Source organism: Myodes glareolus, chromosome 16, assembly GCF_982192425.1.
Source record: "Myodes glareolus chromosome 16, mMyoGla1.1, whole genome shotgun sequence".
NCBI classification, from domain to species: Eukaryota; Metazoa; Chordata; class Mammalia; order Rodentia; family Cricetidae; genus Myodes; species Myodes glareolus.
The window spans coordinates 777,605-805,242 of NC_142041.1; the positions used below are offsets into that span (position 1 = coordinate 777,605).

General features: G+C 37.6%; 1 protein-coding gene and 1 pseudogene across 1 annotated transcript in view; both read left to right on the forward strand.

Annotated features, from left to right (window-relative positions):
* Cnbd1 (cyclic nucleotide binding domain containing 1) overlaps positions 1-27,638 on the forward strand; it is a 293,203-nt gene that overhangs the window by 19,417 nt on the left and 246,148 nt on the right. The window contains exon 3 of the mRNA XM_048420690.3: positions 4,896-5,009. Within this exon, the coding sequence (XP_048276647.3) occupies positions 4,896-5,009 (114 nt within the window). The remainder of the gene's footprint in view (positions 1-4,895; positions 5,010-27,638) is intronic.
* On the forward strand, positions 24,423-25,181 carry LOC148119515 (coenzyme Q-binding protein COQ10 homolog B, mitochondrial pseudogene; annotated as a pseudogene).

Here is a 27,638-nt window from a genome sequence, read left to right on the forward strand (position 1 = left end):
TGAGCATATGGAACTATTGCTCAAACTACCACATTTCCACTCACTGGGTGCTATAGGCTTTTAGCCATACCATAATACAAAATGCTTTCAGTCTAGCTTCAAAAGTTCCCAGTCTGAATTCTAAGTCTCTTCATAGACTCAAGACAGTCTCTTAACTGTAACCCCATGTACAAACAAAAGCAAAAAGAAGATCATGTATTTCCAACCTACAGTGTCACAGAATACCCATTGCCAGTCCAAAAGAGAGAAAATACTAGAACAAAGCAAGACCATCCAGCAGGGGTTATTACACATTCTGCAGCTCCATGTCTGCTGTTAAAAGGTTTATTAGATAGCTCTTTCCTTCCAGATTTGCTGACTACAGCACACTTCTTTCTCTTTGGCTGGTTCTACAGTCTGTTAAAAACTTTCTTTGCCAAGTACCCCATGGCTCTGCATCTCCAGCATCTTGGGGTCTCCAATGCAATCCAGACTTCACCTTCACATATTCACCCAATGACCCCTTGTATTGCCCTACACAAGCCTGGACTAAGCAGTCATTCTTAACAATAAAGGTAGAGTCTGTTGGAGGAGGCTGCTTGCTTGTTTTCCAGCCACCCAGACTCCCAAAATAATCATGCAGAAACTGTATTAATTAGATCACTGCTTGGCCTATGAGCTCTAATTTCTTATTAGCTACATCTTACAACTTAATTTAACTCATTTTTATTAATCTGTGTATCGCCATGTGGCAGTGGCTTACCCGGTAAAGTTCCATCCTGCATCTGTCTCTGGCAGGGGCTACACGACTTTTCCTCTCTCTGCCTTCCTTTTCTCAGCATTAAGTCCAGTTTTCCTCACCTACCTAAGTTCTGCCCTAACAACAGGACAAGGCAGTTTCTTTATTCATTAACAAATAAAAGCAACACATAAACAGAATGTCCTCACACATCAAGAGTCCACAAACACTTTCCTATATTCTTCTTGATTCTAAATCCAAAATCACCTTGCCTAAACTGCATAGTTATTCTGCTTGCTAGTGCTGGAGAACCTGGCATCCTCCTTGAATTATATTTGCATAAGCTTTCTCCTAATGATAGTTTGCTTTGCTACTTAAGCTCTCCTTTAATTCCTTTTCCCAAGTTGGAAGCTTAGCTGGTTGGGGTCTTGCCCTGAGGGCATCACTCTCTTTATTCCATTTTGTGTAAGTCCTTGTTTTAAACCTTTTATGTCCTTGAGCTATGATTTTGGCTAGTGTTACATTTCTTGGTGCTCTTTTTCTCTTTAAACTGAGTCCTGGTTTGTTCCCTGGCTGCTTTCGCATTGTAGATCTTCATAAGAATGATCAGTGCATAATACTGTCCCAGCTAGGCTGTCTCAAAATCTCTGCCAATAACATTAATCCAAATTTCTTCAATTTAACCTCAGATAGATCTTAGGACAAGGACATAGAGCAGCCATATTCTTTGCCAAAACATCACAAGAATGTTCTGTAGGTCACTTACCAATCATTTTTTTCCTCTGAAACCTCTGGAGCCAGGCTTCTATAGTCCAAATTTCCCTCTATTCTATTATCTCCTATGCTATTCCTAGGATGAGTCAGTAAGTCCCTCTTTAAGTACTCAACTACTTTTTTATTCCAAAGCCTCAAAATCTTTCATAGTTTTCCAATAAATAGTATTGTCAGACCTATCGTAGCAATGACACCTGTACCTGTCTCAATTACTGTTCTATTGCTGTGACGAGGCATCACGACCAAGGAAACTCTTCTAAAACGAAGTATCTAATTGGCTTGGTTACCATTTTAGAGGGTTAGTCCGTGTTCATTGTGGTGGGAAGCAGACAATCGTGGCACTGGAACAATAGCTGAGAGCTTTACTTAATGAAGGGCGGGCAGAAAGAGAGAGAGACAGAAATAGAGACAGAGAGAGAAAGTGGGCTTGATTGGGCTTTTGAAACATCAAAGTCTACCCCCAGTGATATACTTTCTCTAACAAGGGCATACAAGACAACATGTAATTGTTCCCAAACAGTTAATCAACTGGGGACCAAATATTCACACATATGATTCTTATTCAAATCACCACAGCTGTAACACCTTTCCTTCAGGTGCACCTTTGAAATTATAAAACCATAACCACTGTCCTCCTACACCCCCATCTTTCTTCACTCATGTTTATGTTAACAAAATGCCTTGAGTTTACAGATTTTTTCTGTCTTCTTCTTGAACATATTCTTTGCTTTACAGAAACTTCTCAGTTTCAGGAAGTCCATTATTAATTATTTCTCTCAATGTCTGTGCCACTGGGGTTAGAAAGTGGTTTCCTATGCCAATGCATTCAAGTGTACTTCTCAATTTCTCTTCTATGAGGTTCAGTGTGGTTGGCTTTATGGTTAGGTCTTTGATCCATTTGGACTTGAGTTTTGTACATGGTGATAGATATGGATCTATTCTCATTTTTCTGCATGTTGATATTCATTACACCAGCACTATTTGTTGAATATGCTTTTGTTTTTCCATTATATATTTTTTTGTTTCTTTGTCAAAAATCAGGTGTATGGATCAATATCTGGGTGTTTGATTTGATTCATTTCACCCTCCTGTCTGTTTTTATGCCAGATTATTTCATTGCTGTAGCTCTGTAGTACAGTTTGAAGTCAGGAATTGTGATACCTCCAGAAGTTCCTTAGATGTACAGGATTGTTTTAGCTATCCTGTTTTAGCTATTTTGCTTTTCCATACAGAGTTGAGTATTGTTTTTTCAAGGTCTGTGAAGAATTTTGCTGGGCATTGATTTGAATCTGTAAATTGTATTTGATAAGATTGTCATTTTTACTATGATAATTCTACCTACCCAGAAGCATAGGATGTCTTTCCATTTTCTGGTATCTTCAATTTATTTCTTCCAAGTTTTAAAGTTCTTGTTAAACAGGTCATACACTTGCCATTCACTTGTTTGGTTTCAGTTACTCAAAGATATTTTGTTACTTTTAATGAATGGGCCATGGATTCCCTTTCTGAGAGCATGCTTGCTTCAGTTTATCAGCTTTTGCCTTATTGTACCTTCTTCTGTATTTTAATCATTTAGTGTCATAGTTTTGAATATAGAAGATACAGAGGTAGGAATATGCTACCAGTGTAATTTTTATGGCATAGAACACATAGCATCAATATCATAAGGATTGTGGATTTGCTGAGAATTATGTCATCCCTAGACATAGCACTTGATGCTTTCATTCCACTGCTTGGACACATTGTTTTCAAATGCTCAAATGATTAAAAACTGGATTCATGTATACCATCCAATTTATGTTAGAAATTCCCAATTAGGTTAAGGAGGTGTCTGTCACACCTGTAGAAGGTGGTAGACAAAAGTAAATTGGGTCTTTATATTTTGGGGAAAAATGTTTTTAATCCATTCCTAAGGTGATCAATCCAATTCACAGTTCAGATAATGTTCTAAGACATACACCATGGTCTACATGTAAATAAAGAAGAAACACTATTATATTTCTTTGAATCTCAAATTCTACATGTATGAAATGTCGATAGGAGTATTGAAACATACAGATATGTAGAAATTAAATGTTGTGCTATATGTAATTTGGTTAAAATATGGCCTGACATAATAAGAAATAATTTGCATTTTTACTTGGGTCACCATGTCTTAGAAGTTAAGAAAATGGGATTTCGAGTCAGTTAAATTTTAATTTTTATTATATATCTTTCACATCCTAGTTATATGGTGTGAGTAACTATTAAAGTAATGGTATTTTAAATCAATATATATATATATATATATCAACATCAGTAGGTTATACAAATATGCAATGAAAACTTACTACAGTATATTATATAGAACAAGTGCTTAAGAAAATTAACAAATGATCATTGAATGTGAGTTTCCAAATACACATATGGGAGATCTTTGGAAATCCTCTACAGATATGAGTGCACAGATTTAAAAACCGAGTAAATCCTTGATCAGTAAATATCCATTGTGTGAGAAAAGAAATAAAATGTACAATGTATTAAATCACATTTACATTCTACTGTTTGAATCAAGGTAAATGAAATAAGATTTTAAGTTATACATAATTTATTTTCTGTGAAATATCAATACAATGTTTTAGAAAATATAGCCCAGAGAAAAAGAAATTGTCGCAATTATTTCAATGTGTCACTGTTTGCATTGACAAGAAAACAAGAAAAAGACATTAATTGAGGGATTTTCTTATTTGTTACCATGAAGCAAATATTGACCAAGATTTTGTCAATGTTCAATCTGAAGATGGCCATTTTTACTAATTATTGAAATGAACTATCAAGATGAATGTTTAGCATTTCAGATATTGACAATATTTTAGATGGTTGTCACTTGAAAATTGAATGGGGCAGATTTTCTAGAAACAACAGCTATTATCCAACATTTTATGACAATTTGCCCTATTTTTGTAGCTCTTTTTTATTGGTATGTTTACAGTGGAAGAATCACGTAGAGGAGGGTATTTAAAGTAGAAAAGTCTACCTTATCCACAAAAGGAGTTTATGATTTATCAGTAAAAGAAAACTGAACTTCCACTTATCAAACCTATCCTACATTATTCCAGAGTGGGAAATGCTGAGATTTTTCACACAACACTTCTTTACTACAGACTTAAATAATAGTATATGATGTTTTCATTAATTATTGCAAAGATTTAGAAAACTGCAGTCCCAGGTTACAAGTATGTAGGACAATTCAGAATCATTTTGGAGTAACTTTCATTATGCTATATTAAATAACAGCTTTATCCAATTGCAGTAATAAAAAGCTTGACATAAAAACGATACAGAATTAATATATAGTATTAAAGCTCTTTTAAAACAATTATTGTGTGTTATTCTTACACTTATTTTTTCTCTTTTTCTTAAGCCGACATTCTTCCCTTAATCTGACAGCTCACAATACATTCATCAAGCAATATCCTCAAATATTCTTGCATGAAAAAACAGTACTTCCTAAAATTTTCCAGAAGGATGAAAAAAGGTAACATGTCTTCTTTTGAAAATAAAATTTATGTGTGAATGTTTGTGTGCTTTTTAGGACTGGCTTATATTCATATTGCATAGGGATGCTGAGTTTCATAATGACAATTTTATCCAAGTATATCATGTCCTGTGACATATTCACCTCCCCATACCCCATTCTCTGTGCTCTCTTCTGGTATTTATTCCCCTAGTCTCCTTTCTAATACCAGGCCACACATGCATATTATATATTTAAGTGATTTTATGTATCTATGTAAAATATAAGACCTATAAAAGAAACAAAAAAATACTTGTTTTGTTTTTATGTGTTTGCCCATCTTACTATTTTATCATAGCAGAATAACAGTAACTATTACAGTGTATAAAATATACAACACATCAGGAAAGCACACATTGATTTGTTTATGTGCCTGAACATACAATCAAATTAGTTTAACAAGCCTGGGGATTTTAGGATATATTTCTGGTATGTTTGGGAGGAAAGCCAGTCTCAGGCTTAAACTATAATCTTGATAGCTACTTTCCGTCTATGGATCTGCCTTACCTTTTTGGATTCTTTTCATTTTCATACTTCTTGTGGTAGATGCGGACAGACTGTATTCTTGTACTTAAGTTTTAGGAGAGGAATGAAGTAGTCTTTAAAAAGAACCTGAACAGAAACTCACCATACTCTCTCTAGTTGATTAAATTATACCATGGATTTTCACTGTGCTCTGATTTGCTAGTCCTAAACCACATGCATACAGCACTTAGTGGGAAATACTGCTGATACGCTAAATAGAAACCATTTTGGGATAGGTGTGAGCACAAGCAGAATCTGTGAAGAAAACTAAAGTGCTATCAACTGGAAAATTGTCGATGAATATATAAAAGTTGAAGAATTGTTTGAAGACACAAAATTCAATAGGAGGTTAGAAAACTTTTCTTTTTGAAAAAAGGTAGAGCATTGAAAGATGGTATCTTAGTTAGGCTTCTATTGTGATAAAATACTGTAACCTAAAACAACTTGGCAAGGACATGTTTTATTTGGGTTGCGGGGTATAGTTCATCATCAGGGGGAAGCTAAGGCAGCAATTCAAGACAGGAAATGAAACAGAGATAGATTATAGAGTAACACTGGTTTCTGGATTGTTTCCCATGGTTTGCTCAGCCTGCCCACTTATACAATTCAGGACTCCTTCCCCCATGTTGGCACTTCCTACAATAGGCTGTTCCCCACATCAACTGTTAATCAAGAAAATGCTCCCACAGACTTACTTATAACTTAACCAGATTCAGGAAATTCCTCAATTGAGATTTGTTTTTCCAAACTATAACCAGGTTTGTGTCAAACTGTCAAAAACCAACAAGCAGGAAAGCCTAATGAACTTTGAAACTTTATGTACAGTGAGAGAGATTGTACATAATCCTTAACTAACATAGTGCCTTAAAATAAAATAATTTGAGGATTAGAAGTGAAGTAATAGCCTAAACTCAAACCTGAAAAGATTCCCACAAAATTTTAGGCAAAAGAAGTCAAAACTATGTTACATATATTAGATACATATCAAAAAGCAGAGCAAGAAAATAAAAATATACAAGTGTCTTTTGTTAAACTAAGACACATTTCAAAGACAAGGAAAGAGAGTGAGAACACATCAATGGTCTAGCTGAAAATCTTTGCATTTTGCAAGTCCACACTTGACATGCACAATTGATATCCAAAATATGGGAGGAATTTAAATCAGTAGCAAGAAAACAAAATGAGTAAATAATGGACAAAAACTCTGAAAGCAACTTCTCAAAAGAGGATATTAAAGACATTTGATAGAATTCAGTGAATGTCTCATGGTAAAAGTAAAATCACACTTTCCCATTTTATTACTGAACATTAATCTATATTCTTGAGGTTAAACAAGCAATGTACCTCAGAAGAACAATAAATACTTTCAAATTGAGTTGAAATCCACAGTGTATTATAAAATTTGAACTCAGTTACTGCTCTTACAAATGTGTATATGCACATACATACAAATCACATAGATCAGCCATTGGAAATAATTTAATAATGTAAGTATTTAACTTCTGTTGAGAAATGTTTCCTCATGAGATTTTCTCCTTGAAAACATTGCTTAACCTGTGGTTTTATTGATCTATGTGATATGTGACCAAGACTATTATGATTTTTTTGCCCTCTTCCTCCTTGGACAGCTTTGATCTCCTTGTCCTAAAGGTGGTGATCCTAACAGCACTTGATCTTAGATCTGAAAGCCAATGGTTTCCTGCTGGTCTTGTCTGACTCCAGTTTGTGATAGTGTTACGTTGGGTCCTCTAATATAAGTTTTCAACCATGAAAATGCATCATCAATTTGCCTACAGGCTAATCTAGTGGGGGACATTTTCTCAGTTGAGATCCTCTCTTCCAAAATGACTGTACCTTGTCTAGTTGAGATAAAATTAGTCTGTTTATGTTGGCAGAGACTGCTTGTTTATTTCCCAGATTCCGAGACCCAAAATATCACACAAAAACTGTATTGATTACAATACTGTTTGACCAATAGCTTAAGCATCTGTTTAGCTAGCTCTACAACTTAAATTAACCCATTTCTATTAATCTGTGCATCACTACAAGATTGTGGTTTACCAGCAAGGTTCCAGTGGGCTCCCACAGATGTCTTTCTCCTTGGGCAGCTACATGGCTTCTCTCTGACTCCACTTTCTTTCCTTCCTTATCTACTTGGAATTCCTGCCTTGCCCTATTCTGTGCTGCAGTAGGCCCAAAGCAGCTTCCTTATTAACCAATAGTATTCACAGAATACAGAGGTGAATCCCATATCAAGCTTAGGGACAGTGGTGGATAGTAGATGAAAGCCTCCTCTGAGCCTGAGCATAGCCCTGGCTGTGGCCTAAGCAGTGACACTGGGTGTTATTAAAGCTGTAGACCAACACCAATGTCTACTATTATTGTTATAGTCATCCCTGCATAATTCATCTAACATACATAGAAGGTGACTCTGATGCAAAGTCAGAAAACTGCTTGACTGAGCTGGAAAGAGGAATGATGCCAGAGCATTTGCTGAAGACTGGAGGAACTCTGTCATGTGCAGTGTCTCTCAGAAGTAGTGAAGCTCCTTGGAGCAGTTTCTCGTTAATCAAAATAGAGGACCTGACGGAGACGTTGAAAATCATTTCTGCTTGAACTTTGAAAAACAGGTCATGGATGATGTCAAAATGCTTTGCAATTGTTGTCACTCTCTGAACTTTATTTTATTTGGGAATATATGAGAAGGAAGATTTCTAGAATATTTTAGGATGCAAGAAATCAAGTACAAAAGCAGCTGTATTTTGTTTTGCTTTCAAAGAACACTGAATTTTGACCCTGAAGTCTGGAGTTATTTGGATTTTCATTTTGCCAAAAAGTATCAACATAGCTTTAAAGATTTCTTAATGACTTTCAGTTTTTATTCAGAAAAAGAGTACAAGTTTAATAAGGTAGTTCACTGTTCTATCTTGAAAGAGCTTTTAAACCATACTAGCCCTTACTACTACAATTTTTTAGGGATGGTATTGGTGTTTTATGTAATTATACAGTCTATCCTAGTTTTATTTTTGTTGCTATGAGAAAATATTATAAAAGGCAATATAGGAAGATGAAAATGATAGCACATGCCTTAATCCCAGTGCTTGGGAGGAAGAGACAAGTAGATCTCTGTGAGTTCAAGGCCAACCAGCTTTACATAACAAGTTCCAGGACAGCCAGACTGCTAGGCTGCTTAACAGAAAGACACTGTGTCACAAAAACAAACAAAACAAGCAATGTAGTAAGGGGATTAGTTGGTTTGCAATTCCTGGTTACAATGAATCATTGCAGAGTTTAAAGGGTGGAATTTAGAGCATCAAATCCCATCAACAGCCCCAAAAGAACAAACACATGGATCCTTGCTTGTTAACTTTCAGCTGCCTGTCTTCTTTCATGTATTGCTCAGAGACACCTGCCTAAGGAATGATACTTCCCACAGTGGTCTGGGTCTTCTCACTTAAGTTATCAATAAGACAGTGGCTCACAGACATTCCCAAAGGCCACTCTGTTGCTTTTCCTGGGTGATTCTTGGCTGTGTCGAGTTGACAGTTAACACTAACCAGCATAGCATCTGTAAAGGATTTCTTTTTCCCCCTAAAAGTTTAAATAGCAACATAAAGGGAAAAAAAGATCCAAGAAGGGCCTATATACAATATCCTTACATTTAAGGAGGCTGTTCAATTTAATTACTTCCATGTTAAAATCAGAAGACAAAATTTACAGTGCCAGGGTTTTCTCTACATTGTTGTGTTGTTGCTCTACGTCAACACATTTATCTAGTCCTAGGAATCATAATGATAATTACTTTTAAAATAAGTGAGTACAATAGCCATAGTCAGTGTTTTAAATATCTTTAATACATTCAAGTGGGCATACTTGCAGTACTATACCTATATTCTGTACCAATAAGACATTGTTGTTATGAATAAATTAAAAGAAAATGCTAATGTTTATGTTAATAGGTAAGGATTCTGTTTTAAGTAATCTTATGGTAATTTTATAATATTTTTGATCACCAGTTAGAACTTTAGTATCTCTACTGACAGTTTAATTTCTTTTAAATAATGTTTCAGCGTCTTGGATATAGTTTCCTGAGAACTATATCTATAAATGTGAAGAAGCAATTCACTTATCACAGTGAACTAGACTAATAGTTTACATTTTTAAGTGTAAATGTATAAATCAATACACAGACAGTATTTATTCAGAATATGCAAATTGAAGCTCAATCCATGTCTTTGAGCTTTATTCAAATTCACATTCTTTGAACTTGGAGGGCACTTTGGTCTATAATAATAAATATTAAAATATGAGAAAAATATGAGAAATTTGAATTATAGTACAAGGTTATAATGCTTATGAATTAAATGTATAGTGAAATATGTCAAGAAATGCTAAATTTTGTGCTAGACACTATAAGCACAATTGTTTGTATTAATTCTGTTTTTCACTAATTAATTTAACTAACAGTAACCTAATATCTATTGTGTATTAGGTCCCCTGCTAGTACAGAGTAAACTAAGCATGGCCTTCAGCTGTAAGCACCGATCCCTTTACTGTGATTAATATTTATGAACAGTCATTAGTCCAGACGTTTGGGTATAAGAATAGAAATCCTGTTCAAAGGAATAAATAAAATAAAATAAAATAAAATAAAATAAAATAGGGGTTGTCTACTGGCCCATCTATGTCACTAGAGGAAGGAGGAAGCTGGCCACAGAGAAGATTAAATAAAATATCTAGATATGTGTGGACGTCAAATTTCTAATCCTTGTCTGTACAGGGGCATAACTGATATGATTTTGCACTTTTAACAGCGCTGGAACAGGAGAGAAGAAGAAAGTGATTTTTTTTCTAGCTGGAATAATTGTGGAAAAGACTCAGATGGATTTAGTGTGGGACAAATGGTAGCACGTACAGTGAGGACGGGGCTGGGAGACATGTCACATAAAGAGAGCGGAGACTATGGCCATGACTCTTTTTTCTAAGCCTGATATAAAATTAATATGTATAATAGTAACAGTGGTTTTAAAATACTTCATATTTTATCCAACAAGTTTAATGCCCACACTTTTTAAAACATTATGACAGATTATTTAACAAATGCATATTTTCAGCTTATTTCAAGAGTGAAAATAAGTTTTTTTTTTTTTCAATTTTGATAGCTTCTTTTTTTTTTTTTATAGTAAATTTTATTAAATTATAAAAGTTTCCAATTCCGCCCCCCCTCCCAACACCCTCCCACTCCCCCCACTCCCCCCCTCCTTCCCCTCCGTCCCCCAGGGCAGTCAGGGTTTCCTGCCCTGTGGGAAGCTCCAGCTCCCTCCCCCTCCCTCCAGGTCCAGGAAGGCTAGCATCCAAACAGACTGGATCCCCAAAATCCAGCATATGCAGAGGAAACAGGTCCCAGTGTCATAGTCAATGGCTTTTCAGAAAGACCCCGGGCCAGCCACAGTCAGAGAATCCGGCCAAATTCCGAGAATCTGGCTAGATCACGTCCTCGTTCAGTCCCAGTCCGGCTGGCCCTGGTAAACTCTCATCAGATCCATTCCCTTGTATCAGTGGGTGATAGCATCCCTCGCAGTACTGATTTCGTTTTTCATGTTCCTCCTCCTTCCGCTCCCCCTCCGGACCTCGGGGGGCTCAATCCGGTCCTCCAATGTGGGCCTCCGACTGCATAGCCGTCCTTCGCCAGAGGAAGGATCTATGGTGATAAGCAAAATATACATCAGTATGGTCATGGGCCACGGCCGATTCAGGCACCCTCTCCTCTGTCCAGAGAGCAATCTGGGGGATTTCTCCTTGGACCTGGGATCCCATATATAATCAAGTCTCCTGTAAACCCTAAAATGGCTCCCTTAGTTGAAATATATTGTTCCCTGATCCCATATTCATCCTACCTCCCTCCCCCCCCCATCCCCGGCCACCAAGCTTTCCCCGTTCCTCCCCTACTCCCTTCTCTCTAGTCCTCTCCCCCTCCATCGACCCTCCCACCCCCCCATGCACCCGAGGTTACCTGGGACTCATGTATATTTCCTACCTCCTGGTGGATAGCTAAATAATCTTCATCAGGTTCATCTTCTTATTTAGCTTCACTAGGATCACGAATAATAGGCTCAAAGACCTTTAATTATGGTTAGAATCCACTTATGAGTGAATACATACCGTGTTCCTCTTTTTGGGTCTGGCTTACCTCACTCAGTAAAGCGTTTTCTATTTCCATCCATTTGCATGCAAAATTCAAGATGTCATTGTTTTTTACCGCCGAGTAAAACTCTAATGTATATATGTTCCACACCTTTTTTAACCATTCTTCTATTGAGGGGCACCTAGGTTGTTTCCATGATCTGGCTATTACAAATAGTGCAGCTATGAACATAGTTGAACAAATGCTTTTGTAGTATGTTAGGGAATCTTTAGGGTATATTCCCAAGAGTGGTATTGCTGGGTCCTGAGGGAGGTTGACTCCCAGTTTCCTGAGAAACCGCCACACTGATTTCCACAGTGGCTGCACGAGTTTGCATTCCCACCAACAATGGATGAGTGTTCCCCTCACCCCACATCCTCTCCAGCATAGGCTATCGTTGGTGTTTTTGACTTTAGCTATTCTGACAGGTGTAAGATGGTATCTCAAAGTGGTTTTGATTTGCATTTCCCTGATCGCTAGGGAGGTTGAGCATGACCTTAAGTGTCTTCTGGCCATTCGAAGTTCATCTGTTGTGAATTCTCTGTTAAGTTCAGTACCCCATTTTTTAATTGGGTTAATTAGAGTTTTAGTGCCTAGTTTCTTGAGTTCTTTGTATATTTTGGAGATCAGACCTTTGTCTGATGAGGGGTTGGTGAAGATCTTCTCCCAGTCAGAAGGCAGCCTTTTTGTCCTACTGACAGTGTCCTTTGCTTTACAGAAGCTTCCCAGTTTCAGTAGATCCCATTTATTCATTGTTTCTCTTATTGTCTGTGCTGCTGGGGTCCTACTTAGGAAGAGGCCTCCTGTGCCTAAATCTTGTAGACTACTTCCCACTTTCTCTTCTATCAGGTTCAAAGTGGACGAATTAATGTTGATGTCTTTAATCCATTTGGACTTGATTTTTGTGCATGGTGATAGATATGGATCTACTTTCATTTTTTTACAGGTTGACATCCAGTTATGCCAGCACCATTTGTTAAAGATGCTTTCCTTCTTCCATTGTATACCTTTAGCTCCCTTGTCGAAAATTAGGTGTTCATAAGTTTGTGGGTTAATATCTGGGTCTTCTATTCGATTCCATAAGTCGACTTCTCTGTTCTTATGCCAATACCAAGCTGTTTTCAATACTGTAGCTCTATAATAGAGTTTGAAGTCAGGGATGGTAATGCCTCCAGAAGTTCTTTTATTGTATAAGATTGTTTTGGCTATCCTGGGTTTTTTGTTTTGCCATATAAACTTGATTATTGTTCTCTCAAGGTCTGTGAAGAAGTTTGATGGGATTTTGATGGGGATTGCATTGAATCTATAGATTGCTTTTGGTAGAATTGCCATTTTTACTATGTTGATTCTCCCAATCCAAGAGCAGGGGAGGTCTTTCCATTTTCTGGTATCCTCCTCAATTTCTTTCTTCAAAGACTTAAAGTTTTTGTCAAATAGGTCTTTCACTTCCTTGGTTAGAGTAACCCCAAGATATTTTATGCTATTTGTGGCTATCATGAAGGGTGATGCTTCTCTGATTTCCCTCTCTGCTTCTTTATCCTTTGTGTATAGGAGGGCCACTGATTTTTTGGAGTTGATCTTGTATCCTGCCACGTTACTAAAGGTGTTTATCAGCTGTAGGAGTTCTTTGGTAGAGTTTTTGGGGTCGCTTATGTACACTATCATATCGTCAGCAAATAGCGAAAGTTTAACTTCATCCTTTCCAATTCGAATCCCCGTGATCCCCTTATGTTGTCTTATTGCTATTGCTAGAACTTCAAGCACTATATTGAAGAGGTATGGAGAGAGTGGACAGCCTTGTCGCGTTCCTGATTTTAGTGGAAAGGCTTTGAGTTTCTCTCCATTCAGTTTGATGTTAGCTGTCGGCTTGCTGTATATTGCTTTTATTATATTTAGGTATGATCCTTGTATCCCCAGTCTCTCCAACACCTTTATCATAAATGGGTGTTGAATTTTGTCAAATGCTTTTTCAGCATCTAGTGAGATGATCATATGGTTTTTTTCTTTCAGTTTATTTATATGATGGATTACATTGATAGATTTGCGTATGTTGAACCAGCCCTGCATCTCTGGAATGAAGCCGACTTGATCATAATGGATAATTTTTCTAATGTGCTCTTGGATTCGGTTTGCCAGTATTTTATTGAGAATTTTCGCGTCGATGTTCATGAGTGAGATTGGCCTGTAATTCTCTTTCTTGGTTGTGTCTTTGTGTGGTTTTGGTATTAGGGTAACTGTAGCTTCATAAAAGGAGTTAGGCAGTGACTCTTCTGTTTCTATATTGTGGAATACATTAAGGAGTATAGGTATTAGCTCTTCCTGAAAGTTCTGGTAGAATTCTGCATTGAAACCATCTGGTCCTGGGCTTTTTTTGGTAGGAAGATTTTTGATAACAGCTTCTAGTTCTTCACGACTAACAGGTCTATTTAGATTGTTCACCTGGTCTTGGTTCAACTTTGGTATATGGTACTTATCTAAAAAAATGTCCATTTCTTTTACATTTTCCAACTTTGTGGCATATAAACTTTCGTAGTAAGATCTAATGATTCTCTGAATTTCCTCTGTGTCTGTGGTTATGTCCCCCTTTTCATTTCTGATCCTATTAATTTGCAAGTTCTCTCTCTGCCGTTTGATTAGTTTGGATAGGGGTTTGTCAATCTTGTTAATTTTCTCCAAGAACCAGCTTTTTGATTCATTGATTCTTTGGATTGTTTTCTCTGTTTCTATTTTGTTGATTTCAGCCCTCAGTTTGATTATTTCCAGTCTTCTACTCCTCCTGGGTAAATCAGCTTCTTTTTTTTCTAGAGCTTTCAAGTGTGTTGTTAAGTCTCCAATGTGTGTTTTCTCTGTTTTCTTTAGGTGGGCACTTAGTGCTATGAACTTTCCTCTTAGCACTGCTTTCATAGTGTCCCATAGGTTTGAATACGTTGTGTCTTTGTTTTCTTTATATTCAAGGAAGACTTTAATTTCTTTCTTTATTTCTTCCTTGACCCAGGGGTGATTTAGTAGTTGACTGTTCAACTTCCATGAGTTTGTTGGCTTCCTGGGGGTACCATTGTTGTTGAATTCTAATTTTAATCCATGGTGATCTGACAAGACACAGGTGGTCACTAATATTTTTTTGTATCTGTGGAAGTTTGCTTTGTTACCAAGTATGTGGTCAATTTTCGAGAAGGTTCCATGAGCTGCAGAGAAGAAGGTATACTCTTTCCTATTTGGGTGGAGTGTTCTATAGATGTCTGTTAAGTCCATTTGATTCAGTACCTCCAGTAAATCTCTTATTTCTCTGTTAGGTTTCTGTCTGTTTGACCTGTCCATTGGTGAGAGAGGAGTGTTGAAGTCTCCTACTATTAGTGTGTGTGGTTTGATGACTGCCTTGAGTTCTAGAAGAGTTTCTTTTACATATGTGGGTGCCTTTATATTAGGGGCATAGATATTCAAGATTGAGACTTCTTCCTGATGAATTGTTCCTGTTATGAGTATGAAATGTCCATCTCCATCTCTTCTGATTGATTTTAGTTTGAAGTCGATTTTGTTAGATATTAGAATGGCCACACCCGCTTGTTTCTTAGGTCCATTTGCTTGGAAAACCTTTTCCCAACCCTTTACTCTGAGTAGGTGTCTGTCTTTGTGGTTGAGGTGTGTTTCTTGTAGACAGCAGAATGTTGGATCCTGTTTTCGTATCCAATCTCTAAGTCTGTGCCTCTTTATAGGTGAGTTGAGACCATTGATATTAAGTGATATTAATGACCAGTGATCGATGACTCCGGTCATTTTTTTGGGTAGTAGCGTGTATGTGTTTTCCTTCTTTGAGTTGTGCTTGTGAAGGGTCGCTAGATGTCTGAGTTAATGTAGGCAGTGTTGGGAATGTTGGATTCCTTGGGTTGTGATTTTCCTTCTAGTATTCTCTGTAAGGCTGGATTAGTAGCTACGTATTGTTTAAATTTGTTTTTATCCTGGAATATTTTGTGTTCTCCGTTGATAGTGAACAATAGCTTGGCTGGGTAAAGTAGTCTGGGTTTGCATCCATTGTCTCTTAGTTTCTGCAGTACCTCTATCCAGGACCTTCTGGCTTTCATGGTTTCCATCGAGAAGTCTGGTGTAAGTCTGATAGGTTTACCTTTATAAGTTACTTGACCTTTTTCCTTTGCAGCTCTCAATATCCTTTCTTTAGTCTGAATGCTTTGTGTTTTGATTATTATATGACGAGGGGATGTTTTTTTCTGATCCAGTCTATTCGGTGTTCTGTATGCTTCTTGAACCTTCATAGGAATATCGTTCTTTAGGATGGGAAAGTTTTCTTCTATAATTTTGTTGAGTATATTTTCTGGACCTTTGAAATGCAATTCTTCTCCTTCTTCTACTCCTATTATTCTTAGATTTGGTTTTTTTATTGTGTCCCACAGTTCCTGAATGTTTTGTGATGAGAATTTGTTGGATTTGCTGTTTTCTTTGGACAGAGTGTTTAATTTCTCTATGGTGTCCTCAGAGTCTGAGATTCTTTCTTCTATCTCTTGTATTCTATTGGTTAAGCTTGTTTCTGAAGTCTCTGTTCGTTTACCCAGATTTTCCATAGCCAGCCGGCCCTCGGTTTGTGATTTCTTCATTGACTCCATTTCAGTTTTCAAATCTTGAACTGTTTCTATTACCTGTTTGATTGTTTTTTCTTGGTTTCCCAGAATTTCATTTACGGATTTACTCATTTCTTCAAACTTTTTGGTATATTTCTCTTCCAATTCTTTACTCATTTCCTCAATTTTTTTGTTATACTTATCTTCCATTTCTTTACGGCAGATTTTCACCTCCTGTTTAAGTTCCTCTATTATTTTCATAAAGAAGCGCTTAGAGTCGATTTCTTCTATTTCTTCTGGAGTAGGGTGTTCAATTCTTCTAGTTTCGAGCTCCCTGGATTCTGGCGATGTCATGTTGCCTTTCAGGTTGTTGGAGGAATTCTTGCATTGGCGCCTGCCCATCTCTCCCACTCTGGATGAAACTCCTCAGCACTTTCTGGATAGAACTCCTCAGCACTCTCTGGGTAGGACTTCACAGCACTCTCTGGATAGAGCACCTCAGCCCTCTCTGGGAAGAACTCCTCAGCAGGGCAACAGGGCTAGCTGGTCTTCCCAGGACCCAGGAGACAAAGGGCCCGCAGCAGTGGGGGGAGGGGAGGGGTCCCTTGGAACACCGAAGACCCTGCTGCAGAAGCTGAGGGGGGAAGGGCTGTGCTCCCTTCCCGGAGAGGCAGGCAGGCTGCCCAGGCTAGCACCCACTCACCTCTCTGGGAAGAACGGCTCAGCAGGGCAACAGGGCTAGCTGGTCTTCCCAGGACTCAGGAGACAAAGGGCCCGCAGCAGTGGGGGGAGGGGAGGGGTCTGAAAATAAGTTTTAAAGAAATGATAGCCATTGAGGAGAACAGTAATGATATACAGAATTGTGGAACCACCATTACTGATAAATTTATTTAAAATGTAACTTATTTTAAAAGTAGAAATTAAGGTATATTTACAATCATGAATATTTATAATTTTATTTGATTTATATAAAATGTTATTGCAGTTTTACTATTTTAGTGCCAGAAAAATTGTTAAGCATAAAACAAAAACTAAACGGTTATTTTAACTAAAAATTCAAATGAAGTTTAAGAATTTATTTGTAGTGGATTTAGATTCTTCTTGTCAATAAGGGTAACTATTTCCATTGTACTGCAGACTAAAATTAATGTGGTTAAGTTGAGGGGGAACCATTAATACTGCTGAATGATTAGCTGTAACATTTCTTTCTGTGCCTTCATAACTACGAAGTTAAGAAATGCAGAATTTAGATTATTTTGAAGGAAATATTAAATTAAATGTCAGATATATTCTATTTTACAAAACATCTTAATCAAAAAATTCAATAATTGGGTAATTTCTAAAAATAAGTATTCCTTAAATTGCCTATTAAAAACATTATTTTCTTTAATGTAACCATTAGAAAGAAAGAAATATATAATAATTTTTAAATTTATGATTTGAATGAGCAATGAACAAGTGTATAACAGCAGTAATGAAAATAGATAATAGTTGAAAATATGTATTACAGGGAAAATGAAATTATAACTATATAAAGTGCCATTAATTCCCAGAACAAGACATTTAAGATACATTATTGCTAAAAAAAAATTCTACTCAGTACTAGAATTTAGGTAATAATAAAAAAATGCATTAGATTGACCACCTAGTCCTCCAACTTAAAGTATTATTTATTGATATAAGCTATAATATTTCAAAGATTTTAATTATTTCAAACATCAATTTATCTTATATCTTTAAAAAATGGTCTTCAAGATCCCTTTAGGTTTGTCTAAGCTGTTACTATTGTCTTGATGTTAGAGGTACTACAAGGAGAAAGATATTAGAGGAAGATGGTATGTCTCTGGTGGTATGACCTTGCTTCTATACTCCTAGTATCATAGCTTCCTAAAAGAAAACACAGACCATCTTCCTTTGAGAAGGAGGAAGATACTTTAAATGGATTCTCATAGGCAATGGTAATACAGACAGAGGAAGGAGCTAAGCTCTGGGATCAGGGCATACAAATAGCTGAATGGCTATTGAGGAAATCACAACTTTTAGGATGATGATAATCAGCTTAGAAGACACAGTGGAATCACCTGGAAGGTGATTTTTTAAAATCCTCATCATTGATCTTTGCCCTCTCTATAAATTTAGGTCTTTGTTTTGAAACCAGTGTTTTAATACACTGAAAACTATTCTACAGTTGCTCCTGAGACTATTTCAATAGAATAAGGCTTAAACTCCATTAAGTACAACATTTACTGTGAAGTGAGAACAATATTACAGATTGTGTGGAGGGAGATGCTGAGAGATAGCCTGAAGGGATGGTGTCTGCTTTTCTTGGCCTGCAGCTAGCAGAGGATCCACTATGAACAATAGTGAGAAAGGAATGAGACACTGATGTGGCAACTTTAGGCTACAGGACCTGGATACAATCAGGGGAAAGGAGTCTCCTGAAATGAAGTAGCAGAAAGATGTGCAATCTTCCTAGTTCAGGGGACAAAGCAGACCTTCCAGCCACATTGCAATAGGAATGTCATTAGCTGAGAGTTTGAAGGTGAGGAGCCCTCCTCTACCTGACCTCTGCACAACAGCCTCAGATAGTTATCTGTCAATTGGCAAATTCATGGGGCACAATGTGCTTTGTTATTGCATTTTAACAATTGGAAATTTAATTAGGAGTCTGAAAAAAGAAATTTCATAGATCTCTAAGAGCGAAAAATAATCTTCAAACCTCAGCAGAGTTGACCCTGACTGTATTACAAAACAAATCAATATAAACAAAAACATGCAGGTATGATTCATGTGTACTGTGATCTAAAAAGACACATTGTGAAAAATAGGAGTTTAAACTTTCTGCATGTTTGAAAAGCATTGGCTAGAGAGGTGGCTCAGGAGTTAAGACCACTTGCTTATTTTGCAGAGTACCTGGTTTCAATTCCTAGCACCCACACTGAGCAGTTCATAATTGCCTATAGTATTATCTTCTGTCCTCTGTGGATAGCTGCAGCATGTGATGTACACACAGACAAGCAGTCACACACATGAACATATACATATAATAATAAGTTAAAACAAAGAAAAACCACTCTGCAAATAAAGTTCAATAGCTATGATAGTGTTAATTATCAATTTGACTGTCTAGAATCACTTAGCAAATGGGAGTCTGGATATACCTTATTAATTGATTGGGAAGATACATTGCAACTGTTATCTGGACCATTCTCTAGTTGGGGGTTCTATTAATTCTAAGATAAAGAAAAACTAGTTCCATGATTTTGAGTCAAATTTAAAGCAAGCTTTAATACCGACCAGGATAGACTCTGATTAGGTCCTCCCTGGAATTCCAGGGAGTAGCTTCAATTCAGTTTTACAGGGGTTTGAAAAGACAAAACCTACAGTTCTTCACATTTCCTGGAGGAGGAGGCTGCTCATTTGTTTCCCAGCCACCCGGACCTGAAATAATCACAAAGAAACTGTGTCAATTACAATACTGCTTGGCCTATTAGCTTAGGCATATTTCTGGCTAACTCTTATATCTTAAAATAACCCATTTCTATTAATCTGTGTATCGCCACATGACTGTGGCTTACTGGGTAAAGTTCTGGCATCTTTGTCATTTGGGGGCTATATGGTGTCTCTCTGACTCCATCTTCTTTTCTCTTCTATCTCTGCTTGGAACTCCCACCATGCTATATTATGCCCTGTCATAGGCCCAAGAAGATTCTTTATTCATTAACCAATAAAAGCAATACATATACAGAAGGACTTCCCACACCATTTCTCCTTTTCTGTCTAAATAAAAAGGAAAGTTTTAATTTTAACATAGTAAAATTACATACAACAAAACAGTTATCAAGCAAAAATTATACTTACAATACTTAGTCCATTCACATTTGGCAAATTAAGGAAAATACTCTGATCTATCTTTTTGAGTCTAAAGCTTTACATCTAATTTGTCTTTTAAAATTTTAATTATCTTTCTTCAATTCCATCAAAGACTCCAGAAAGATATAATATTACCTAAGTAAACAGGAAGTGCATTGCAAGCAACTTCCAAAACTCTAGATTTGACAGAGACATTTTGCTGCCTGGACAGTCACCCAAAGTTCTCTGTACTATTGGGGCACCCATCTTCAGCCTACAGGCTCATAGTATTTGGCAAACTTCCATAAAGCAGAAAATTTCAAAGACAGTTCTGCCTAAATTGGCAGTTTTTCAGTCACTTTCTTCTGTGTCCTATAGAATGTATGGCAGACTCTTTTATGAAGCAGGAACCCTGAAGTTCTGTCTCTCCTCCTTTAGACAAGTTCAGCCATCATTTTTTTGTGGGTCCTGCATGTCCAGTTCATACAGCATACCAAATATATCTCTTTCTCTCTCCTTATTTCTAGTCACCACACCCATTTCAGAATTCAGGGGACAACATAATAAGCTTTGATTTTAAAAAAATTAACAAAATTTTGCAGCAACCAATACTAAATTGAACAATTCCAATATCAACCTAATTGTCTTGCCAATATTGGATAATCAACAATATGAATAATATCACCTGTGCTTTTTGATATGTTCCCCATCTCTTGCCCAACTACTTGTTTTCCTGAAACCTGAGTATTTCTTGAGGTAAGATTTACCTAAGGTTCCTGTACACTCTTTGATCTAATGCAATGCCATCTTTCTGTCAGCTCCCTTGACATGCTATTCCTACAATTATCAGTCCATACTCAGAACTTGTCAACACTGTCAAGTTCCTATGTAGGGACTCTGGCTGGGTAGCATTTAGCACAGTTACTGCTCAGTATGCATTATTCAAATGAATAGATAAATTATAAGGTATTGCTGTGTGATCTATTATCAGGTAGTGCGATTTTTATTTTTAGAACATGATAGCATAATTACTGTGGCCCTAGTTTTTTAAATACAAAAGGGATATTCCATTTAATAAACTTCAGAACTTCAGAAAAAAATAGTTTCTCTGATCACAAACCGGTAGTATCAATTATGCTAATATATATGTATATATACAATATACATATATATATGACTTTCAACTATCCCATGATTTAAACATTTATTAATGATTCTGAAGAGAGATGAAAGGTATCATGAAATAACAGTCCTTGGAAGTAACTTTAGCATATAGGTAATTTTAACAAAATGGAGGTGATGGGATGCATTAAAAAAAAACTAAGCTTGTAAAGCAATTATACAAACATTTAAATCTTCCAGTCTATCAGGAATTATTTGCTTCAGGCTTCCCTTGCTTCATTTCCAAATATTTGTCTTTATTTTCTAACATTCTTGACAAGTCACACATTTAGAAAAAAATGTATAATACGTCAAGGCTATAAGTTCACTAAGCAAAATGATTGTATTCAAATGCTTTTAGGAAACATACATAGTATATATTAATATATTATGCCCAATAAATTAACATAATATATAAGTACAGGTAATGTATTTCAGATAAGTCATTCGCCATTTTAATTCACATGAAAGCTACACGTTTACTGATATTACACCACGTAGAATTCTGAGTCTCAATTCAAATAACTGTGTTATTCTAGCCATTTAATGCCTTTAGTTCAAGCCTCAGTGACTATTCTATGTTTTGACATAGTTGGACAGCTTGGAAGTGATGGATAACATGGCTGACTAAACATTCAGAATTGTAAGGCCAGGAGACATGTTCCCAAAAGATCTCTCTGAAGGCTGCAATTGTCATTTGAGGGAACTGTAGAAGTGATCTGGGTTGCTAAAAGCAAAGCAAATTGCCAAGAAGCCCTTTGTTCTTTCCCAAAATTATATAATTAAAATATAGCACAGAGTAAGAAAATTATTTCACAAAATAGCGCTACTTATGGGTAAGTTGTAAACCTGGAAACTGTTGTGGAATATTACTTTAACTAGGCAAAGATGTGTTGTTTATGCTGCATTTGTTTAACAAAGTAAAGATGTGTTGTTTTGCCTCTCACCTAAGGCACCTGGTTGGTCTAATAAAAAGATGAATGGCAAATAGCTAAGCTATAGAGAAATATTTGGGTCTAACAGCAGAGAGAACAAGTAGGAGGGGGAATCTACATTTGAGAAGAGAGAGTGGAGAGAAAACAAGGGGAAAAAAAAGGGAAATTACCAGGACTAGTCAGTCTGGTAGCCACCAGTCCGCCAGACATGGAAGTAGGACATACAGACTGAAAGATCTGCCTGCCTCTGCCTCCCAAGTGCTGGGATTAAAAGTGTGCGCCACCTCATAGGGCTTCTTAGGTAGAGTTTTTCCAGGGAGAAGATTTTCGCAAAAGGAATTGGTCCTCTTAAGTTTGGACAAGCTTAGATTGACTAGATTTTGTTCTCAGGGATGGTTGGCTTTCTGATCAGGAACTGGTTGGGTTTCCTACTCAGGGATTGGTTGATTTCATGTTCAATTGGTTAGGGACAGAGTTGACTCTGGTTTCAGGGCCAAAGTGTGTTTCTTCACTTCACCTTTTTAGCCTTTTCCTTTTAGTTTCAGAGCCAGGGTGTGTTTCTTTCATTGACTTTGGTTTCAGACACAAAGTGTTTTTCTTTAACTCTGCACTCAGGGCCAGGGTATGTTTCTTTGGATCTGGTTTCAGGGCTAAAATGTTTCTTTGGATGAAGCAAAAGGATGAATCCTGTTTTCACATTCACCATGTTCATCTGTATATTTTTATTAGAGAATTGAGACCACTGATAATTGAGAATTTTTAATGAGCAGTGATGGTTGATTCCTGTTTAGTTTTGTGTGTGTTGCTTTGTTTTTGTTGTTGTGTGGTGGTAGTTATGGTAGCATTGGTGGTTGAAGTAGTGGTGGTTGTGGTGGTATGTGTGTTTATGTGTGTGTTTGTGTGTAGGTTGTTTTTTCCTTTAAAGTGTCTTTTATAATCTATAACACTGGATTTGCAGTAGATATTTGCTTAATTTGATTTTATCATGGACTGTTTTAATTTTTCCATCTATTGTGATTGAAAATTTTGCTTGATATTGTAGTCAGGGATGTCTTCTATGGTCTCTGAGAGTCTTTAACACATTTGTTTAGACCCTTAGGTCTTTAGAGTCTTCATTGAGATTTCAGATGTAATTCTTATAAGTCTGCCTTTATCTGCTTCTTGGTCTTTTCCCCTTGCATCCTTTAATTTTTTTTTTTTTGCTTTGTACATTTAGCGTTTTGATTACAAGAGGACTTTTCTTCATTCAATCCATTTAATATTCTGTATGCTTTTTGTACTGTGATATGAATTTCCTTCTTTAGGTTAGGGAAAATTTCTTCTATAATTTGACTGAAATATTTATTTTATCTATTGTGTCTTCAATGCCTGCAGATTTTTCTTCCATCACTTGAATTCTTTTACTAAAGCTTGCCTCTGAGGTTCTTGTATTTTTCATTTCTAGATTTCTCTCAGTTTGGGTTGTCTTTATTTGTTCTGTTTTTCCTTAAAGGTCTTGCACCATTTTATTTATTTCCTTGCACTTTTTATTTGTGTTTTCATTGATTTCTTTAAGGGTTTACTTAGTCCCTCTTTCAGCTTCACTGAAATATTCATAAAACTATTTGAATGTTTTTTTTCTCTTGTGGTTCAGCTATGTTGCAATAATTATGGCCTGCATGTGCTCAGGTTACTGGGATATAGTAAACATTTTGTCCTGTCTGCTATTGTGTTGTTTTTATACTGGCATCTAGGAATCTCTGGCTTGAAAGATTGTAATTTTAGGTGATAGAGTTAGCTTACACGCTTTCCTGGCCAGAGCGACCTCTAGGTCCCCAGGAAGTGTCTGCTGGAGTTGGGGTCTCAACAAGTCAATGAGTAGGGGAAGAGATATTAAGAGAGGGAGATCTGTGAAATCCACTGGAGATGGGGGCAAGGGAGGAAAGCGACTGGATTTGTTCTACTGAAGGACCTGTAATGAGAAACAAATCTGGAAACAAAACCCCAATTTGCAAATATTTTGCAAAAATGCAAAAATAAAGGAAAACAAACTTTTTGAGTAGATAATGTACATTGAAATCTCCTACAGTAGCAAAATGTTTAAACTATAGCCATTAATCTCATGAAAACACTGTTGAAAAGTTAATTTAGGCGTCGCCTACCGGCTTCAGCCAGACGATCATGGCAGCTCGGACCGGTCAGAGGGCTCTGGCCAGGGTGGCGTCGGGGTGCCGTCCGAAGTCGACCACCGTGGCGGAAGCCCCGGCGCGGGGACCTGCGCGCAATGTCAGACACTTGGCTTCCTGTGGTATACTGATGAACAGAACGCTTCCACCGCATGCCTCAGCTCGGCCTAAAGAGATCCACGCAAGAACATTCTTCAAGATGACTGTGCCACTAGTAAATAAACGGAAAGAGTATTCAGAGAGAAGGATTATCGGATACTCAATGCAAGAAATGTATGATGTGGTAGCAGGAATGGAAGATTATAAGCATTTCGTCCCTTGGTGTAAAAAATCAGACATACTATCTAGGAGAGCTGGGTATTGTAAAACTCAATTAGAAATTGGGTTTCCACCTGTTTTGGAGCGATACACATCAGTCGTAACCTTGGTCAAACCACACTTAGTAAAGGCATCTTGTACCGATGGGAAACTTTTCAATCATTTGGAGACGATTTGGCGTTTTAGCCCAGGTCTTCCTGGCTATCCGAGAACTTGTACCTTGGATTTTTCAATTTCTTTTGAATTCCGCTCACTTCTGCATTCCCAGCTTGCTACATTGTTCTTTGATGAAGTTGTGAAACAAATGGTAGCCGCTTTTGAAAGAAGAGCGTGTAAATTGTACGGTTCAGAAACAAGTATACCTCGGGAGCTGATGCTTCATGAAATCCACCATACCTAAAATGAAATACGAACCGGCACCACCTCCTTTGACTCGTTTGTTCAGTTTAGGAAGTCCCTTTACTGTCTGTTCCGAAGTCAGAAAGCATCTGTTAAACCTGCCTGGATCTTAAGCCTGTTCCACTGAAAATTTGTACATTGAATACGGACCCACCTGTACATAGAATTATTTCTTCAATCAAGTGCAACTCAAAGTAATGTGTACATTTGCAGGTTCTGCCTTTGTATTAATGGTGCCATCACTGTTGCTAGGATACCACATCCCTCACTTGAGGGCAGTGAAACAACCCCTTACATGAAAGGTTAGCTGAGGTAGAATGTGTTACATTAACCACATCATGTTTAAGTTATTAGGTTCAGAGGATTTGTAACTTATTGTTTTGGGGCCGGCTATACGGCTTAGGATATTTGAGTGATCATATATTTAATGTTAAAGCTTTGATTTAAAGAACCGCTAATGAAGTCTTAGCGCTTTGGGTAGTTTAAGTTGTTCTGCGAATAGCAGTGGATAATTCAGTGTTGTTGGGAAGCTGCTTCCCAGAGACATGGAGTCGCTTTTCGTTTTGTTTTTTATGTTTTTGGTGAGTGGTCCAGAGCGCCAAGCTACTTCCCAGACATTCGAAACCTCCCCTTGGTGCTCGCCTGCACTTTGAGAATGCTGATGGCCCGTCAGCATCTGGTCTGCCACGGTAGGCAGCAGTCGCCAGTCCCCCAGCACTGCACACACCCCGTTTTCTATTTATTGTGCGTGTTCACTTGCAATGATATTCTAAACTGATATTTTTTTTTTTTTACTTTTTTTTAGTAAATTTTATTAAATTATAAAAGTTTCCATTTCCACCCCCCCTCCCAACACCCTCCCACTCCCCCTACTCCCCCTCCTCCTCCCTCTTCGTCCCCCAGGGCGGTCAGGGTTTCCTGCCCTGTGGGAAGTTCCAGTTCCTTCCCCCTCCCTCCAGGTCCAGGAAGGTGAGTGTCCAAACAGACTGGATCCCCAAAATCCATTATATGTAGAGGAAACAGGTCCCAGTGTCATAGTCAATGGCTTTTCAGAAAGACTTCGGGTCAGCCACAGTCAGAGAATCCGGCCAAATTCGGAGAGTCTGGTTAGATCACATCCTCTTTCAGTCCCAGTCCAACTGGCCTTGGTAAACTCTCATCAGATCCGTTCCCTTGTATCAGTGGGTGATGGCATCCCTCGCAGTACTGACTTCGTTTTTCATGTTCTTCCTCCTTCTGCTCCTCATTTGGACCTCGGGGGGCTCAGTCCCGTGCTGCAATGTGGGTTTCCGACTGTATCGCCATCCTTCGTCAGATGCAGGATCTATGGTGATAAGCAAAATATACATCAGTATGGACATGGGCCACGGCCGATTCAGGCACCCACTCTGTACAGAGAGCAATCTGGGGGATCTCTCCTTGGACCTGGGATCCCATATATACTCAAGTCTCCTGTAAACCCTAAAATGGGTCCCTTAGTTGAAATATAATCTTCCCTGATCCCTTATTCATCCTTCCTCCCTCCCCCCCCATCCCAGGCCACCAAGCTTTCCCCTTTCTTCCCCTACTCCCTTCTCTCTAACCTTCTCCCCTTCCATCGACCCTCCCTCCCCCCCATGCACCCGAGGTTACCTGGGACTCTTGTCTATTTCCTACCTCCTGGTGGATAGCTAAATAATCTTCATCAGGTTCATCTTCTTATTTAGCTTCTCTAGGATCACGAATAATAGGCTCAAAGACCTTTAATTATGGTTAGAATCCACTTATGAGTGAATACATACCGTGTTCCTCTTTTTGGGACTGGCTTACCTCACTCAGTAAAGCGTTTTCTATTTCCATCCATTTGCATGCAAAATTCAAGATGTCATTGTTTTTTACCGCTGAGTAAAACTCTAATGTGTATATGTTCCACACCTTTTTTAACCATTCTTCTATTGAGGGGCACCTAGGCTGTTTCCAGGTTCTGGCTATTACAAATAGTGCTGCTATGAACATAGTAGAACAAATGCTTTTGTAGTATGATCGGGAATCTTTAGGGTATATTCCCAAGAGTGGAATTGCTGGGTCCTGAGGGAGGTTGACTCCCAGTTTCCTGAGAAACCGCCACACTGATTTCCACAGTGGCTGCACGAGTTTGCATTCCCACCAACAATGGATGAGTGTTCCCCTCACCCCACATCCTCTCCAGCATAGGATATCATTGGTGTTTTTGACTTTAGCTATTCTGACAGGTGTAAGATGGTATCTCAAAGTTGTTTTGATTTGCATTTCCCTGATCGCTAAGGAGGTTGAGCATGACCTTAAGTGTCTTCTGGCCATTCGAAGTTCATCTGTTGTGAATTCTCTGTTAAGTTCAGTACCCCATTTTTTAATTGGGTTAATTAGAGTTTTAGTGCCTAGTTTCTTGAGTTCTTTGTATATTTTGGAGATCAGACCTTTGTCTGATGAGGGGTTGGTGAAGATCTTCTCCCAGTCAGAAG